The 19,246-nt window shown below is 39.3% G+C and overlaps 1 protein-coding gene across 1 annotated transcript in view; it reads left to right on the top strand.

Moving 5' to 3' along the window:
* The window catches only part of QTRT2 (queuine tRNA-ribosyltransferase accessory subunit 2), a 28,368-nt gene that overhangs the window by 2,325 nt on the left and 6,797 nt on the right, over window positions 1-19,246 (top strand). The window contains exons 2-7 of the mRNA XM_047792063.1: window positions 4,575-4,798; window positions 5,557-5,612; window positions 7,568-7,644; window positions 9,314-9,526; window positions 14,022-14,221; window positions 17,052-17,203. Of these exons, the coding sequence (XP_047648019.1) occupies window positions 4,599-4,798; window positions 5,557-5,612; window positions 7,568-7,644; window positions 9,314-9,526; window positions 14,022-14,221; window positions 17,052-17,203 (898 nt within the window). The 5' untranslated portion in view covers window positions 4,575-4,598. The remainder of the gene's footprint in view (window positions 1-4,574; window positions 4,799-5,556; window positions 5,613-7,567; window positions 7,645-9,313; window positions 9,527-14,021; window positions 14,222-17,051; window positions 17,204-19,246) is intronic.

Below are 19,246 nucleotides of genomic sequence, written 5' to 3'. Positions count from 1 at the left end.
AAAGTCATAGATCTATGCACAGCGTATCACCTGTCATAAAGTGATAAGAGTTTTTCAGTTAACTATTCATTTCCAGATAGCTTTTCTAATGAATGCTCCTTAAGACTTTCCCAGGAAGTAAGAGTGTGAATGTTTGTATTTTGAGAAAAGCTCAGCATTAGATATCTTAGAAGAGACTCACAACGAGTGAAAGGGAAAAGGGTGATGATATGAAGATAAATAAAAACCAGTTGGGGAGTTCCTGTTGTGGCTCAGCAGAAACAAATTTGACTGGTATCCATGAGGATGCAGGTTCAATCCCTGACCTTGCTCAGCAGGTTTAGGATCCAGCATGCCGTGAGCTGTGGTGTAGGTTGAGACATACAGCGGATCTGGTATTGCCATGGTTGTGGTGTAGGCCAGTGGCTACAGCTTAGGTGTGACCCCTAGCCTGGGAACCTCCATATGCCATGGGTGTGACTCTAAAAAAAAAAAGTTGGTATTTTGGATACTGTTGGTTTCTCTCTTGAGAACTTCACCTGGATTAGTAGATTATATCACTCCAAAAGCATGTTTGAAAAATATATACATGAATATGTGTATGTGTATATATATTATATTTATGTTATTCCAAAATAAAACCTGTGTTTGAGCCCCTGGAAAAAAGGTCCACCTATAAAAACATTAACTACACATTCATTGGTAATGGGGAAAGGAAAGCTGTGTTCAAAGCTGGGCAAAATTGGAGTTCTCCTGTGGGGCAGTGGCTTAAGGATTCATCATTGTCACTGCAGTAGCTTGAGTCACTGCTGTGGCACAGGTTTAGCCCCTGGCCTGGGAACTTCCATAAGCTGCAAGCGTGGCGACACACACAAAAAAAAGGTAGACAAAGTTGCACGTTATTTTTTAAATGTTGATTTCCAGCTGAAGCACATTATCTGATGCTTTCCTCACATTTCTTTTTTCTTTTTTCTTTTCTTTATTTTTTTCCTTTTTAGGGCCACACCTCTCTCTGGCATCTGGAAGTTCCCAGGCTAGGGGTCCAATCAGGGCTGCAAATGGGGCCTATTCCACAGGCACTGCAACACCAAGTCCAAGCCACATCTAAGACCTATGCCGCAGCAATGCCAGATCCTTATCCCACTGAGCGAGGCCAGGGATCCAACCCCCATTCTCATGGACACTATGTTGGGTTCTTAACCTGCTGAGCCACAGTGGGAACTCCTCCTCACGTTTCTTAATATTTGCATTCATCCTCACAATATAGAAAGTCAACAATAACAATTTATCTGTTATAGTACTTTTTCTTAAACACAATCATCTCCTTTTCTTTGCTTACTTTTTTCTTTGGTGCCATTTTTTTCATTTACCATGGTTAGAGTGGGACTCTTAAGAAACTCCTAAGAGCAGAATGTGTGTACATAGCATGAAATTCCTGTACCGTAGAGAGAGCCAAGTGGGTATTTCTCACCAGCTGAAATCCTGGGTTCAGTACACTAAGCTGATTTTGAATTTCATCTTTAAGGGTATGGAGATTACACTTCAGTGCATTGTATCACAGGAGAGCCCATCTTTGCATCTAAGAACATAGTGGCTGATGTCCCCTAGAGCTACCATGGACCTGTAATGAGAGGCCTTGGGTTAAGAATGAAGAAAGCTATTTCTTCAGTTGAGCGAAGAGTAGGGAGAGGAGATACACATTTACAAACAACATATACAAATACCGTATTACTCTCATTTAGAAGATGTAATCAGAAAAGCACAGGCAAAGACCTGGGATCTAGATTAAGCCGATGATTTAAAAAAATCTTGTTTTGCCTCAGATTTGTTGTTGTGGAATGGTAGAGGAGATGATGAACTTTATGAGGAGTTCTCTGTGTAGCAGTTTCATCTCCGAAGTCCAGTGGAAGTCATACATTACCTGGGATGTTAAACAGGTTTACTAAAGCATTGTGGTTTGTTGTTTGTCCCTGGAATTGAGTTAACATGGAAAAGCATATTATCTCATGCTTGTCAGAAGCTTTGATTGTTACTCTTTTATGTTATTTATTAACAAACTGGAAAAATGAGTTTATTTGAGAGAGAGAATAATAAAAATAGGTAGCATTCTAGAATCCTGAACTTCATTTTTCAAACATGTTAGTTTGATCTCATGAAGGCTTTTCCTGTCTTTATATGAATTTAATTTAAAAGGTACATGTGGAACTCATGTGGGTACATATAAACTCTTTGTAAAACTGAATCAGGAGTTCCCACTGTGGCGCAGCAGAAACAAATCTGAATAGTAACCATGAGGTTGCAGGTTCAATCCCTGGCCTCTCTTAGTGGATTAAGGATCCAGCATTGCGCATGAGCTGTGGTGTAGGTCACAGACAAGGCTCAGATCCCACATTGCTGTGACAATGGTGTAGGCCGGCAGCTATAGCTCCAATTCAGCCCCTAGCCTGGAAACTTCCATATGCTGCAGGTACAAATGAAAAAAAAAAATGAAAAAAACAAAACTGAATCAGGTCAGATGAAACAAAATTTTTAGGATAAGGGGAGGAACCAGCAAGTTCTTATCTCTAGGTCTTTTTGAAAAAAAAAATGCTGGATGGTATAGTTTCTTCCATTCTCAGATGTGTGAGGGTAGTGGTACAAAGTTATTGAAGTATTCAGTAATCTTGGTCTGTTAAATTTTCATTAAATCTTATTTATGTTTCAAAAATGTGTTGTTCCATATATAGTTTATTCTAATAGTCAGAATAATAGATATTGATTCATTAACTTTAAAGTGAATTTCTTATATTTATTCTTTCCCCTGCTTCAGTTCTTTACAACTTACTTGGATTGCAAAATACATTCTTTAATTTTACTACAAATAGCTTCAGCGCTCTATTAGTTTAAGAAATATTTTTATTATTTGAGACCAGAAGGTTATGTGTATTATCCGATAAACCTTACGTAAGGAATGTGATTGTTTAATGACTCTTCTCATATTTTCTATATTACATTCTTATTGACCTGTAATTATATTTGTGGGGTTTTTTTGGTATAAACTTTCTTTTAATAGCTTTAATGTGTAATTGAATGGCTTTAAAAGAATAGCTTTTATATTACCCTTTGTTGAAACAACTTTTTTCCCTTAATAATCTCCATTTCTGTGGATTCTACTGACACTTATTTTTATGTCTATCTTTGTGATAACTTGAAATAATGAAGGTAGAGTCTTAGAAAATTGACCAGCCTTTCCCCAAACACACTATTTCTTATAATTCATGGTTTTAGGGGGATGGTTGGCCATGCCTGCAGCATGCTGAAGTTCCTGGGCTAGAGATCAAACCCCAGCCGCAACAATGACAACCCTGAATCCCTAACTGCTAAGCCATGAGGGGACTCCTATAATTCATGTTTAACATGAAATCATTTATTAAATCATACAGAAAGTAATTATTCTTATGTCTAAAATTCTAAAGATAATATAAAAATTTGACTCCCAAAAAAGTGATATTTGCATTCCTGAATATTTTCTAACTAATGGTGGATAATGCTTATTTATTTGGTAACATCTTAAACAATGGTTGACTTTCAGACTGCTATTTAGTGTAATGCTTAAAAGGATAGGATCTAAGGTTGGAGCTTGTCAGAAAGCTGTAGTAATTTATCTATTCATAAAACTGGGCCTAAGAGTTCCTATTGTGGACCTGACATAGTGTCCATGAGGATATGAGTTTGATCCCTGTCCTCGCTCAGTAGGTTAAGGATCCAGCATTGCTACAGGCTGCAGTGTAGGTTGCAGATGCAGCTCAGATCCAGTGTTGTGGCATAGGCCGGCAGCTGTAGCTCCAATTTGACCTCCAGCCCGGGAACTTCCATATGCCGTGGGAGTAGCCTTAAGATAAACAAAAACTGGACCTAGCCTAACTGGCAAGAATTCCAGAGGCTATGGTACTTGCTGTAGCGATGCTGATATTTCAAAATGCTGGATATCCAGTGATGCTTTGCAAATGATCTGCTGTGCCTGGTTGCTAGGTTTTATATGGCATTTAAAGAAGTGGAGCCGGGGATTTGCTTCACTGAATAATAATTAATTAACACATATCCAACATTGATAATATTTTCTGATTTTTTTCCCTCTGTGTTGTCTATGGGATTTAGAAAGTGTGTCTTTTTTTTTAATAAAAATTTTTCCTTCCCAAGTATAAAGTAACATAACATTGCTTGTGAATTGCATATATCCTCCACACAGTTTCTCACCTTTGTTTGGACACATTTTCAAGCCTGAAAGCAAGCCTTGGCTTTATAGTGCTCTTTCCATGATTAGTCTTTATTTCCATCCTCCCATGTGTTCGGTTTTCATCAGCCCAGACAAAACTTCCATAACTAAATTTAAATGTGGTTGATGTCATCATATTGCTCTGGGACTTTGGGAAAAGGTGTCTTATTTTCCCTGTGTCTTTTCCCATTTCCCTATTCCTAATATCTAAAAAAATTCCAGACTGAAAGTCATAACAAACATGGTATCATTTATTTTTTTGTGAGTGCTTTCTTTGCAAAATGTTTAGCTTTTAGAAGTCATGGAACTCCTTCTGAATGTAATGTTCTTTTCTTATTAGTACTTAGAGGAGGAATCCCTTAGGATGAAGCTGAGTCTTACCAAGGTGGTTAATGGCTGTCGCCTAGGAAAAATAAAAAACCTAGGCAAAACAGGGGACCACACCATGGACATTCCAGGCTGCCTTCTGTACACCAAGACTGGCTCTGCCCCACACCTGACGCATCACACACTGAATAAAATCCACGGGGTTCCTGCTATGGCTCAGCTTACACTGTCATCACTGTAAGTATGAGACCTGATCATTCACAGTGTCAACTCTGGTAGCACTTGATTACCTTAATAAGGTGCAGTAAAGAGAAAGACTTTTTTGCTTATGTGTACAAAATGTATAGACCTTTAAGAATGAAATCAAAAGAGAGATAGCAAATATTATACATTGTCTGGCCCTAATCTGGAAGCCATAGCCTAGACCTACATGTTAAGCTGCCTCACTTCCATACCACCCTCATTGCCACTGCTCCCAGGGGTGACAGGGCCCAGAATGCTCTACAAGGGCTAAACTTGGAACCTAGGGGCCATCTTCACACTCCAGCCTCAAAATTTTCTGTCTCTGCACATGTACTTGCTGGTTCTTCTCTAGGGAAAACAGAAATAATGAGGTGTGATCATTTTGTGTAATATACATACTAACTTTATCCCTAATTGAAGAATCTGCTGTATGATCAAATAACTATGCATGATTGTATTAATAACTGATTTTAAAGGGGCAAGAGGGAGAAGAAAGTCCAGATATGCTGAAGCTGTTGATCTTTGCCAGTTTCTCTTCCCACAGAGCCCCTTGCAAATTGAAGACTTTTGCTCTGGCTAGTGAACCCAGCCTAATGAGTGGGGAATCTTGAATAATGATGTACTTGATTGTTTGAGATCACATTTACTGTCATGTAGCGTGTTTGGGTGAGGAGAAGATGTTTTAGGTGTTACAAAGAGTATCTGTAGAATGATTCATTATCATGTTACATATTTTTCTGTTTTGCTTACAGGGCAGAACATCATGAAGTCTTGGCAGAATATAAGGAAGGAGTTGGAAAGTTTATAGGTAAAAATTAATCAAGTTATTTGTGTTTGCCTTGTGGTGTATTAATTTAGAGGCTGGAGATGCTGTTTATTCTTTGATCTTTCATCCATACACTTACTTATTCATTAATAAGCATTACTGAGTCTCTAAGAATGAGGATCGGGGACTCAAAGGTGAGTAGGAAACAGTTGCTCCCCTCATGAAACCCAGAACCTAATTGGGAGGAGGATAAACGGTAATTCTAGCAGAACGGGGTGACTTCATCTGCAGAATTAAGTATAAGGACATGTATCACTAGATCCCAGGGGGATGAACATGTAACCTGCCGTAGGGGACATGTGGAAGGAGGTCAGAATAAAGAAAGGATTCTTGAGAAAGAAGATGAGGGGACACCTTAGCTGGGTCTAGGAGGAGTATGAGTTAGCCAGGACAGGAGCTGGGTGCAGTGGTGGTGGTAGATAGATGTGGACAGACACTGAGGTAAGGAACTGCATGGGACATACCTACGATCCAAAGCAATCTTGTCATATTTGAGCCTAAAACGTAAGGCAGAAGATGAAGAGTTTATATTCAGTTATATTCTGACATGTTAATATTATCTTGTGTTCTAGAAATAAGATTTAATTTATTAACTTATTTATTTATTTTTTTGCTTTTTGGGGCCACACCCACGGTATATGGATGTTCCCAGGCTCAAATCAGAGCTACAGCTGCTGGGCCTATACCACAGCCACAGCAACATGAGATCCAAGCCATGTCTGCGACCTACACCACAGCCCACAGCAATGCCAGATCCTTAACCCCCTGAGCAAAACCAGGGATGGAACTTGTATCCTCATGGATACTAGTAGGATTCGTTTCCTCTGCACCACGAAGGGAACTCCTAGAAATAAGATTTTAAATGCTCATATATGTGTCCATTTATGTATAGGAAATGCTTAGCAATAACAGCTGGAGAACCAATTCTTTATAGACTATATTCTCATGAAGCCTTTTCTCAATATCTAGGACTCCCTTAAGTGAATGAAAATCTTTGCTTCCATTGGTTATTCAGGCCTCTGCTTCTGAGGGAAACTGCATGATAACTGGGTTGTCACAAGGACCTATATTTCAGTAGAGGAATTTGTCTAATATAGTTTTTCTTGATCTGAACCAATTTAAACACCCAGCTTTAAATTATACAAGTATATAATTAAGTGAAAATAGCTAATGTAAGCTTTCTGGAGATAATTGTAATAGTTGACATTGTGGAAAATAAGGTGGAGAACTGAAGAAATTTTTGTTGTTTGCTTTATATTTTTAGTCTTTTTTTTTTTCAGCAAAATCTTATTTTTTTAAAATGAAATGCAGCCTGTGAAATTTAAGTACATATGGCTTACTAAACATTTTTGGGTTTGGGGGTTTTTTTTTAAAGACTCTTTTTGACTAAAGAACCTAAGAAACTATGATCTTGAGTCAATGAAACTTACTGAAAATGAGATCCATTTGCAGTGTCCTACAACTTTTCTATAATTCTGCCTCTAGGGACCCCATGATGTGGGATGGATTTATTATTAATGAGATTATCTTTTCACTACATCATTTCATCTTTACAGTAGCTAGTTTCCCTTGGATGGTGCCTAGAATGAACATACTTGATATTAAATTTTTCTTCAAAGCACATCAAGTAGGATCAACCTGTCATTAAACACTTTCATTGTATCATACTTCAGAATACACCTTAATTTGTAGCAACTCACCATGTCATTAGACATGAACCTTTACATTTAATTCTTCTTTTAGATTAGTAGGTTTCAAAGTAATCTTTTCGTTCATGTTGACAGGCCTACAATTCTAAGATCAGGTATGAGCAATTTACCATGTTTTAGAGTTGCTTTATCTAGCAGTACATGTTATGAAGCTGCTCTCTATTACAACATAGTGTAATTGTTAACATAAGTGCTTTCAGTGTTTCTTTTTTTTTAACATTTTTACAGGCATGCCGGAATCGCTCTTGTACTGTTCCCTGCATGATCCAGTCAGCCCCTGCCCAGCTGGTTATGTAACAAATAAGGTGTGTTCTCAGAAGGTCCTCTAAGACTGCAGCTTTGTCTCAGGAGATCAGCCTACTGTATCCCTCAGGTGCAAGGATCCCACAGCCTGGGATGCTGACCCATTCCTGACCCCTTTATGCCTTCTCTTTATTTCTAGAACTATAGTGGGATGATGTGGTTTTATATGAGTTAGAGTAGGGCTGCCCGAGGATGGAGTTAAGGTAAAGAATGCATTCTCAGCTTTTTCATTGCCAAAACTGGGGAGTAGAGAAAGGTCAAGTACATGCCAAAAAAAGAAATTGCTATGATGGTAAAAAAAAAAAAAAAAAAAAAACAATAGTAGTCTTTTGATACCTTGCTTTATTTGTAGTTTTAACAACTTCAAGAAGAATAGGGAAAGTTGCTGATGAATGTTATCACATGTGTAACTATATATATAGTAGAACCTCAGTATAAACTGCTTTTTTAGAGCAGAACTTGTTTTTTTTTAATGATTTTTATTTTTTCCATTATAGTTGGTTTATAGTGTTCTGTCAGTTTTCTTCTGTACAGCAAAGTGACCCAGTCACACATACATATATACATTCTTTTTCTCACATTTTCCTCCATCATGCTCCATCACAAGTGACTAGATATAGTTCCCAGTGCTATACAGCAGGATCTCATTGCTTATCCATTCCAAATGCAGTAGTTTACTTCTCTTAACTAGAGTAGAATTTGAAAAAGCTGGATTCCCAGCCAGAGATTTTAGCTAGTGAAAAAGGACTTCATTAAAAGTTTTAACCTGAGGTGTGGCCGCATTGCACTTGTCCCTGAGGACAGCATTCCGGAAAGGCTTCAGTATATACCGCTACTTTATGAACACAATTACTTTTCCTCTACCCATTTTATTGATATCAATAGTATCTATTAATCTTACCTAAGATAACTATTTTAAATTAATCTTCTGCTTTAAACTTCTTTTTACTTTATAATTTGAATGCAAAAGAAAATATTTTGACTTGGGTTATCAATCCCATTTATAGGGGAGAGAGGATTCATTTAAGCAGTGTTCTTATGCCACTGGGGAGTGTATGTGGCCTCCCTGCTTATGTCCTTGTCAATCTGTTCTAAGAGGACAGATCCTATAGGGGACAGTGTAACCAAAGGAACATATAGAGATTCTTGTGTACTATGGGATTTATGTCTTTGGTATCTTTTCTATGAAAAAATAAATACAAATTGCTGAAAGAGCTTAGATGAGTCAGAAATTAATTAGGAAAGTTTGGGGAACACATTAGAGTAGATGGCATTTGAACTCTCTTGACGTGACAAGGCAAAGAAGTAGGGGAAGGACATTTTAGTCAAAGGGAACTTGTGATTAAAGACAGAAGAATCAAAGGCTATAGTGTATTCAGGAAGAGCATGAGGTAGGGGAGAATCGAAGACTGGATTTCTGGAAAAGTCATAACAGAATTCTTGGGTGCTAACTGAGAATGTGGCTTGTATGGCCATTGAACTCTAAGCTATCAGGTCCGTAGAGAATTCGGAATGTAATATGGGAAACCTCTTTATCCAGCATGTCTAGGATATTGAAGTGCCACCATCTCTCCAGCTGTAAAGAGTTAAATTCAGGATTAATCATTTTATTATTTTCCTTTTATTTGCATGTTATTCTTGCTAATTCCTCATTGTCTTGTTCCATGGCAGTCAGTATCTGTGTGGGGTGTTGGAGGACGAGTGGAAATGACTACCTCCAAGTTCATGGCGATTCAGCAGGCCCTTCAGCCAGACTGGTTCCAGTGCCTTTCAGATGGAGAGGCAACTTGTGACGAAGCAACTTCCATAAAAAGAGCCAGGAAGTCTGTTGACCGATCACTTCTCTTCCTGGATAATTGTCTGAAGCTACAGGAAGAGTCAGAGGTAAAGCTGTGCCACTCACCACTCCTTTTCTTTCTCTTCCACCACACTGCCTTTTCTGCTCCTCTCCCTGCATCTCTGCTCCTCCCTTCTTGGTCTCTTTTACTCTCTTGACTTTTTCCCTGAGCATTTAAGTGATGTTGCTCTTTAGGATTCCCACCCACTGTATGTTCTTCACAGGCAGCTTTAGTAGTTTAGTAGTTTTAGTAGTTGAAAATTATAGAATTGTATGATCCAGATCACTTGACTTAGCTTCAGCATTACATAACCACAGGGCTTTAGCTAGGTTCTGTCTCTAGTATAGTCCTCACATGCACCTCAGACTCAGCGGTAACTGAACTCAGTATCTCATCTTCTCACACCTGCTCTTCTTTGGTGCTTCCTCTGTACTCAGTCTCCGTTCACCAGTTCCTCAGCCCAGAGATTTGAGTCTTTCAAGAAAGACCCCTTTTACATCCAGTTAATGTTCAGTTGTTCCAGTTCCCTAAACATGTCTGGAATGTCCCTCCTACCCTTCTTACCTCTTTAAAGCGTGGAAACCTCATCCTGTCCTGCATTGGGGAAGATGAAGCTGTAAATAAGGGATCTTGATGGCTGGGTTAATAAGTCTAGAAAAGGAAGTGGTCATTAGGAGAGAGCAGAGGAAGTGGAGAACAGAAGATAGTGATCAGAGGGGAAACTTGCAATGTCTGTGATCATTTACATGGAGGAGTCCTGAGCAACAATTCTGTCTCCCTTTGGCAAAGCACATTGAGCTTGAGAAACATCGTTATTTTGCATTTAACAATAAAAAATATAATTTGGCTAATAAAGTTAGTATACATGAAATAATCAGAGTAAACTTGCTTGTTACTCTCAGAAGTCTTAGTATCTGCAATAAGGCTTTAGCGTGGGAACATTGCTATGGGTCTGAATTGTTAGCCTTGCTAACAGTTGTTTGCTAGGAATTGCTTTGAGCCAGTAATTACCCTTGTAGGATGAGTAATGTTTGGGTATGTAGAAAGGAGGACAGGGAATGTGACAGAGCATGATCATTGGAAAGGCCAGATGAGCCTCAAATCTCTCCTCTATGTTAAGTCAACCTCACCATTTCACATCATTTCTCTGTGTTGGTCAAATGCTGGGGTCCCTCTCTGTACTTATGCTTATGCTATTCTACTGACATGATTATTAATAGTGCCCTCCTTTTACTGTTACATGTGTTCCATTTTAGACAATAATATGATTATACTTCCTACACCCATGCAAATGAGTTTCCCAGGTAGGGCTGTGCCAGTCTCATAAAGGAGTAGGCAGGTATAACTCTCTGCTTTGTATGTCTGCATATATCTTTCCTCTTCCTATAATTTCTTCCCCTCTTATTCACTGGATCTTCTTATTCTGAGTGCCCTTAAATATGAAGTTCCCCAAGGTCCTATTGTTGGCTGTCTTTCCTTCTCTATGTACTTACATTCTAGGCCAGGGATGGCAAATGGGTTTCATGTCAGTGTGCTTGGGGCTGTGCCCAGGTGCTGCAGGGTGAGAGCAGTCAGTTAGCTACGTCTGCCATGGTGGCAGGCCTGGGAAGTGGCAGCACTGTGCCAAGCACCTGCCATTCTATCCTGGGCAATCCCGCTCGGATATACACATCCCTAACTTACACCCCATACATTCAGTGCCTGATACTTCAAACCCAGCATAAAACAGGAGTTCCAGTTCTGGCACAGTGGAAACGAATTCAACTAGGAACCACAAGGTTGCAGGTTCGATCCCTGGCCTCAGTGGGTTAAGGATCTGGCATTGCAGTGTGCTGTGGTGTAGGTCGCAGACGCAGCTTGGATCTGGCATTGCTATGGCCCTGGCATAGGCCAGTGGCAACAGCTCTAGTTAGACCCCTAACCTGGGAACCTCCATATGCCGTGGGCATGGCCCTTGAAAGACGAAAAAAAAAAAAAAAAAAAAAAGAAAGAAAGAAAGAAGGAAAGAAAGCATAAAACAGAATAATCATCTTGCCTCACCCTCCACTGTTTTCCTATGATTCCCCATCTTTGCTCTTCTCATCATCTCTCTAGACGTCCAAAATAGGAGCCTGGAGTCATCCTAGATTTTTGTCCTCATCCTCTCCCCAGGCAGCCAATCAGTCAGGCTGTGTTGATTACATCTCCTGATGGGGTTTCAAATTCTCTCTCCTCTTCGCCACACTGCCGCTGCCTTAGGCCGTATCCTCTTTGTCTTTCTCTAGACTATCAAAGTTGTCTCCTATCCCATCCTTTAGCCTCAATTCATTCTCCACTCAGCAACCAAAGTTTTCTTTCTGGAGGAATAGTCCAGTTGTGTCCCTCCTTCTTAAACCAAGAAGCGAAACTCCCTCTTCCTAGCCTTTCAAGCTCCCTCCCTGTCCCTCTCTTCTACCAGAGAGCCATTTTGACATGTATTTTTTATTCATTGCATATCTTATTTTTTACAGTATGGAACCGTAAAAAAATATGCATAATTATCACATACATGCATGCCTATGTGTGTTTTTTTGTTTTTGTTTTTTTGTTTGTTTGTTTTTGCTTTTTAGGGCCACACCTGTGGCATATGGAAGTTCCCAGACTAGGATTCAAATCAGAGTTACAGCGGCCAGCCTGTACCACAGCCGCAGCAACATAGAATCCGAGCTGCCTCTGCCACCTACACCACAGCTCGCAGCAACATCAGATCCTTTAACCCACTGAGCGAAGCCAGGGATCAAACCTGAATCCTCATGGAAACTAGCTGGATTCTTAACCTGCTGAGCTACGCACTCCCTGTGTTTTTTATTACAAGAATATGATTCAGAAATTTGCTTGTTTTTGTTTAATAGTATCCTGAAACTCTTTTCCTGTCAATGTATATATTACTATATATAATGCTTCCTTTTTTTTTAAATTTTTACTATGTTTATTTTTACATAATGATTTTTATTTTCATTATTGCTGGTTTACAGTGTTCTGTCAATTTTCTACTGTATAGCATGGTGACCCAGTTACACATACATGTATAGATTCTTTTTTCTCACGTTATCATGCTTCATCATAAGTGACTAGATATAGTTCCCACTGCTACACAGCAGGATCTCATTGCTTATCCATTCCAAAGGCAATAGAATGCTTTCTTTTTAGAACAGTTATATAGGAAGCCATACTATGATTATATTATAATTTATTTAAGCATTTACTTTGTTGATGGATGTTTAGGTTGTTTCCAGTTTTTCATTATTCAGAACATCTTTGCACATATACTTGGTGCATATGAATGAATTTTTTGGTGGGAGAGATTCTTAGAAGTGAAATTTTAGGGTATAAAGATAAAAGCATTGACATTTTGATAGTGTTATCTGCCTGCCCTCCCAAGAGGCTGACTAATTTTTATCCTCTCTAGTTTTCAGGGTATATAGGTGCCATTTCTCTAACACTTTTCCCAACACTATGTTGCAGTCTGTCTTTTAACATTTTTGTCAGTGTGATGGGCAAAAATGTATCTAATTGTTTCCAGTTTTCATCTCCTTACTTGTGAGGTTTAGTAAGCTCTCCATATGTGTATGGGGCATTCACATTTGTTTTTCTGAAGTTCAAATTTATGTATTTGCCTAGATTTCTGTGGGGTTGTCATTTCCTTCAAGGATTTGTTGGAGCTTTATCTGGTGTAGACATTTACTTATTACTCCAAAGAATAATTTCCCCTTTGCTCCTTTGTTAGTATATTTCACTAGGGAGTTTTTAATGTTTCGTACTCAAATATGTCAGCCCTTTCTTGTAAGCTTTAGCTTGCTTTGGAAGACCTTCCTTATCTCAAGACTATAAAAATATTCAATATATTCTTCTAATACTTACATAACTATATTTTTTATATTTAGATCTTAGGGCCATTTGAAATTTATTTATTTATTTATTTTTGGCCATACCCATGGCGTGTGTAAGTTCCTAGACCAGGACTTGAACTCACACCACAACAGTGACCCAAGCCACAGCAATGATAGTGCCAGATCTTTAATCCGTTGTGCCACCAGGGAACTCCTGGAATTTATTTTTTGAGGACGGTGTGCAGTAGTAATTTTTGTTTTATTTTTTTTGAAATGGACAGTCAGTTGTTCCAACCGAACAGTTTTACAGTTTCTAAGGTTATTTCTAGCTAAGAGATTTAGAGTAGCCTAAAGTAGACCAGGATAGCCATTTAAACAAATTAAAAATAAAACTGTTGCTTTTGTTCTTTTCCTCTTGTAACTGCTTGATGTGTGTTTAATTTAATCTGAGCTAAAGTATGGCTACCTAGGTTGATTACCTCAGTTTCTCTTCAGTCTTTTCCTACCTTTTTGAGTGGCTTTCAAATCATGTTCTTTGGAGCCCTAGAGGTTCTCAGGAACAAGGGAGCATCATCCCTCTGCGTGCTTCAGCTGAGATCTTGTCTTTCCATTGTGTTTCTGTGTAAGACTCATTTAAACAAAGGTCTTCACTACTGGAAACGGTTAAAAGCATTCAATCCTCTCTTACCTTAGGTCCTTCAGAAAAGTACCATCATTGGAGTGATTGAAGGTGGAGATGTGATGGAGGAGAGGCTGAGGTCAGCACGAGAGACAGCCAAGCGGCCTGTAGGTGGCTTCCTTCTGGATGGCTTTCAAGGGAATCCAGCAACCCTGGAGACTAGGCTGCACTTGCTGTCATCAGTCACTGCAGAGCTGCCAGAAGACAAACCAAGGCTAGTATTCAGTTAGGGTGCAGGCCAAGCTGGGCAGGCTGCAGAGCAGGGGTGCTACAGAATATGTATTTTGCAGGCTATGAATTGGCGTGTCTTTTGATGTTTGATAATGTTCTTTCTGGGCTGAGTCTGCTGAGGCAGATTGTGGGGGGGAGTTTCCATCAGGGCTGTGCTGACTTTGATTTTAGAATGTAGACCAGAGTTTATTGCCATCTGGATTAGTTTATTTGATCCTCATTATAAGTGAGGACAAGAGTTATACTGTTTCCTTTTTTCTTTTTTTTCTTCCTTTTTTTTTTTTAAGGGCCACACCTGTGGCATATGGAAGTTCCCAGGTTAGGGGTCACATTGGAGCTGCAGCCGCCAGCCTACACCACAGCCACTGAGCTACAACAGAAACTCCTGTTTCCTTTCATTCTTGTGCCAGATATAACTATTGTTCTTTATTATAACCTGGCGCCTGGGGACAGGTATAAAGTCATATGGAACTCTATCCTTAATCAAGGAAAGTTGAGGACAGATCTGGATGTCCAGTAGAATGAAGATGGGGTCCATCAAGAAGGACCTTTAAGGAGTTCGCATTGTGTCTCAGCAGTAATGAACCCAATTATTATTCATGAGGACACGGGTTCAATTCCTGGCCTTGCTCAGTGGGATCCGGCATTGCCGTGAGCTGTGGTGTAGGTCACAGATGGAGCTCAGATCTGGCATGGTTGTGGCTATGGCATAGGCCAGAGGCTGCAGTTCTAATTCAAACCCTAGCCTGGGAGTTTCCATATGCCACAGGCGCAGCCCTAAAAAGACCTTTAAGAAGTTCTCAAATTTAAGGCAGGTAGTGGATGGTATTCTTTTTTGAAATTGAAGGAACTGGCAACTCTAGTGGAATGGTTCTTTCCATAAATCACAAGATTTACTATGTGCTGGAGAGAAGAGTGATCTGCAAGATTCAAAGCTAAAATCCCTTAGTTTCTGAGTGCAGCTGATGTTTTATTAGACTACCCAAATTTTTCCTTTTTTTAAAAAAAAGACTTGTCTTTTATCCCAGTTGGTTGAATATTCATGCCTTTTTCCTGCAGATATATTAAGAGGTTTGATTATGGGGTGCTGCTTTATACCCCTCAGGCTGTTGGATAGTGTGTTTGTGTGTTTATATATGTATATATCCTCAATTTTATCCTCCTTCTCTATGTTCATTGCTTTCCTTGTGTGCTTATTTCGTTCTGGTGCAGATGACAATTCAGCACTAGTATTACCAGTCATTTTCTGGACTTCTTTTAAGTTAAGTGCTCACAGATGTCTGTTACTGGATTTGAAAGCTGGGATTGTTTTTCTTTCTCTAAGTGTGTAGAAATACCAGCTTCAGTTGGAGAGGAGTTCTAAAACATTATATTACTTGAAGGAAACTGTAGTCAGAAAAACCAGCATATATTTAAGGGTTCTGGTTGTTTAATACGACATAAGCCTTTTTTTGGACCTCTTTTAGAAATCAGGGAGTCTATAAGCTTTTCTCTGCCAGTTCATAAAAGGGACTATGGGTAAAAAAAAAAAAAAATAGCAACCAGCCAGCCCCATTCTAGTGCATCTCCCCATCTTATTTTAGTGGCAAAACCTGCTTGAATATTATTAACACTCTCAGAATGCCTTACCCATTGCCTCTGGAAATGCCATCTCATTCCACCATGCAGACATTTTATTAATGGAGAAAATATAAAGAAGCATAAAGAAAGCTAACTAGAGGAGTTCCTGTCATGGCTCAGTGGAAACAATCTGACTAGTATCCATGAGGACACAGGTTTGATCCCTGGCCTCGCTCAGTGGGTTAAGGATCTGGTATTGCTGTGAGCTGTGGTGTAAGTCGAAGACGTGACCTGGATCCTGAGTTGCTATGGCTGTGGCGTAGGCCGGCAGTATAGATCCGATTTGACCCCTAGCCTGGGAACCTCCACCTGCCATGGATGTGGCCCTAAAAAGACCAAAAAAAAAAAGCTAACTAGATTCTTAGATCCTATGGGCAGAGCTGAAATTCTGAGAGCAACAATTGCTTTGTAAATGAAACTATGAATACAGTAGATAAAAATGTCCTTATTAAACCAATTATGAAAAAAAATTATAAGCAAAATACAGTTAAAGCATGGGAAAGTATTTGAAGGGGAAAAAAAAGCACACAGCTTTGCACAAAGGAAAATGGGCTATGTAGTGGATAGAAATGCAACATAGTTCAATCTGAGACTATGGAGGTTATTTCAAAAGGGATGAGAGGGGAAGGAAACTAACCATTGGTAAGCTTCTTTCTCTTTGGGGCCAGAAACTGCACTTCATGCTTTTTCAAATGTATCATTAATTCTCACAACCAGTCTGTGAGGTATGTATTATTGCTATTTTTTTTTCTTTCTTTTTATGGCCACACCTGTGGCACATGGATGTTCCAGGCTAGGGGTCCAATCAGAGCTACACCACTGCTTGCGGAAATGCCAGATCCTTAACCCACTGAGCAAAGCCAGAAATAAAACCTGCATCCTCACAGACACTGTCAGGTTCTTAACCTGCTGAGCCACAGTGAGCACTCCATGCTGTTGTTTTTAAAATGAGAAAACAAAAACTCAGAGAGGTTAAGAAACTTCCCAAAGTAGCACAGCAAGTGAAAAAATAGCAGAGCTGGGATTCCAATCCAGGTCTCTCTGCCTCCAAAGCTTTATGTTCTTTCTACTCATTATCTGCTGCCTGCCACGCTAACCATGATTTTCATTATTACTTTTAATGCCCTCTGGAAAGACTCTCTGATTTCATTCCTAGCATTGTCCTCATGTTACTGTTCATATTATTTTCACAGGCTCATCAGTGGTGTTAGCCGGCCAGATGAGGTGCTTGAGTGTATTGAAAGAGGAGTGGACTTATTTGAGAGTTTTTTCCCTTATCAAGTGACAGAGCGGGGATGTGCCCTGACTTTCAGCTTTGATTACCAGCCGAATCCTGAAGAGACATGTACGTCTTTTGAAGTTAATCTCTATGTTACTCTTAAATTCCTTCAGTTTGCTATCAATTTTTAGCCTGAGTCACAAGCCAGAAATATGTGCACACCATAAAGCCTTTTATAAAACTATGTCTTTGTTTCTTATCTCTATGCCCTGGCACGTTGGCACACAAATCCAGGCACTTAATACTATGCATGTAGCTCATCAATATTAGGAAGTGATTTTGTAGTAAGCAGAACCAAGAAAAACAAAACCCCTTCTATTAACAACCTGAAAAAAGAGCATTCAGAGTGAACAGTGATGACAATCTAAGAAAAAACCTTTGAACTGCTTGGTAAAAGTTAATTTCTTTTTTCACAAAAGAATTCTCGTCTGCTTTTTGCAAACCCCACGCTTTTAAAATACATGGAGTCTCACCCCTCTGATCCTAGTATTACTTTGCTTTTTTTTGTTTGTTTGTTTTAACATACTGAGATGTGAAAGCTGTTTTCCTTTGCTAATATTGCTTTGAAGCACTGCCATTTTCTTTTATTTGTTTAGTTACCCAGAAGTCAAGAAAATGTTAGATTCTAACATTTAACTGTCAGTGAAAAAGGAACTGGGATACAGACTTTGGACTGGGGTCCCTTAAAGTGTCTCTGCAGGAGAGTGTTGCCTGAGAGGTCTTCCCTCTGGCCTTCAGAAGTGTGCTTTCTTTTCCCTCCTCCTTTTCTGCTCTGAACTCTTCCTCTATTGCCACTAACTTTATTTTATTATTATTTTTTTTTTACATTTTTTTTTTTCCCACTGTACAGCAAGGGGGTCAGGTTATCCTTACATGTATACATTACAATTACATTTTTCCCCCAGCCTTTCTTCTGTTGCAACACGAGTATCTAGACAAAGTTCTCAATGCTGTTCAGCAGGATCTCCTTGTAAATCTATTCTAAGTTGTTTCTGATAAGCCCAAGCTCCCGATCCCTCCCACTCCCTCCCCCTCGCATCAGGCAGCCACAAGTCTCTTCTCCAAGTCCATGATTTTCTTTTCTGAGGAGATGTTCATTTGTGCTGGATATTAGATTCCAGTTATAAGTGATATCATATGGTATTTGTCTTTGTCTTTCTGGCTCATTTCACTCAGTATGAGGTTCTCTAGCTCCATCCATGTTGCTGCAAATGGCATTATGTCATTCTTTTTTATGGCTGAGTAGTATTCCATTGTGTATACATACCACCTCTTCCGAATCCAATCCTCTGTCGATGGACATTTGGGTTGTTTCCATGTCTTGGCTATTGTGAATAGTGCTGCAATGAACATGCGGGTGCACGTGTCTCTTTTAAGTAGAGTTTTGTCCGGATAGATGCCCAAGAGTGGGATTGTGGGGTCATATGGAAGTTCTATGTATAGATTTCTAAGGTATCTCCAAACTGTTCTCCATAGTGGCTGTACCAGTTTACATTCCCACCAACAGTGTAGGAGGGTTCCCTTTTCTCCACAGCCCCTCCAGCACTTGTTATTTGTGGATTTATTAATGATGGCCATTCTGACTGGTGTGAGGTGATATCTCATGGTAGTTTTGATATGCATTTCTCTTATAACCAGCGATGTTGAGCATTTTTTCATGTGTTTGTTGGCCATCTGTATATCTTCTTTGGAGAAATGTCTATTCAGGTCTTTTGCCCATTTTTCCATTGATTGATTGGCTTTTTTGCTGTTGGGTTGTATAAGTTGTTTATATATTCTAGAGATTAAGCCCTTGTCGGTTGCATCATTTGAAACTGTTTTCTCCCATTCTGTCAGTTGTCTTTTTGTTTTCTTTTGGGTTTCCTTTGCTGTGCAAAAGCTTTTCAGTTTGATGAGGTCCCATGGGTTTATTTTTGCTCTAATTTCTATTGTTTTGGAGACTGACCTGAGAAAATATTCATGATGTTGATGTCAGAGAGTGTTTTGCCTATGTTTTCTTCTAGGAGTTTGATGGTGTCCTGTCGTATATTGAAGTCTTTCAGCCATTTGGAGTTTATTTTGGTGCATGGTGTGAGGGTGTGTTCTAGTTTCATTGCTTTGCATGCAGCT

This window comes from Phacochoerus africanus, chromosome 1, assembly GCF_016906955.1.
Source record: "Phacochoerus africanus isolate WHEZ1 chromosome 1, ROS_Pafr_v1, whole genome shotgun sequence".
In the NCBI taxonomy this organism is placed as follows: Eukaryota; Metazoa; Chordata; class Mammalia; order Artiodactyla; family Suidae; genus Phacochoerus; species Phacochoerus africanus.
Note: the sequence above shows the minus strand (reverse complement) of the source record. Positions and strands in the feature narration are given on the sequence as shown.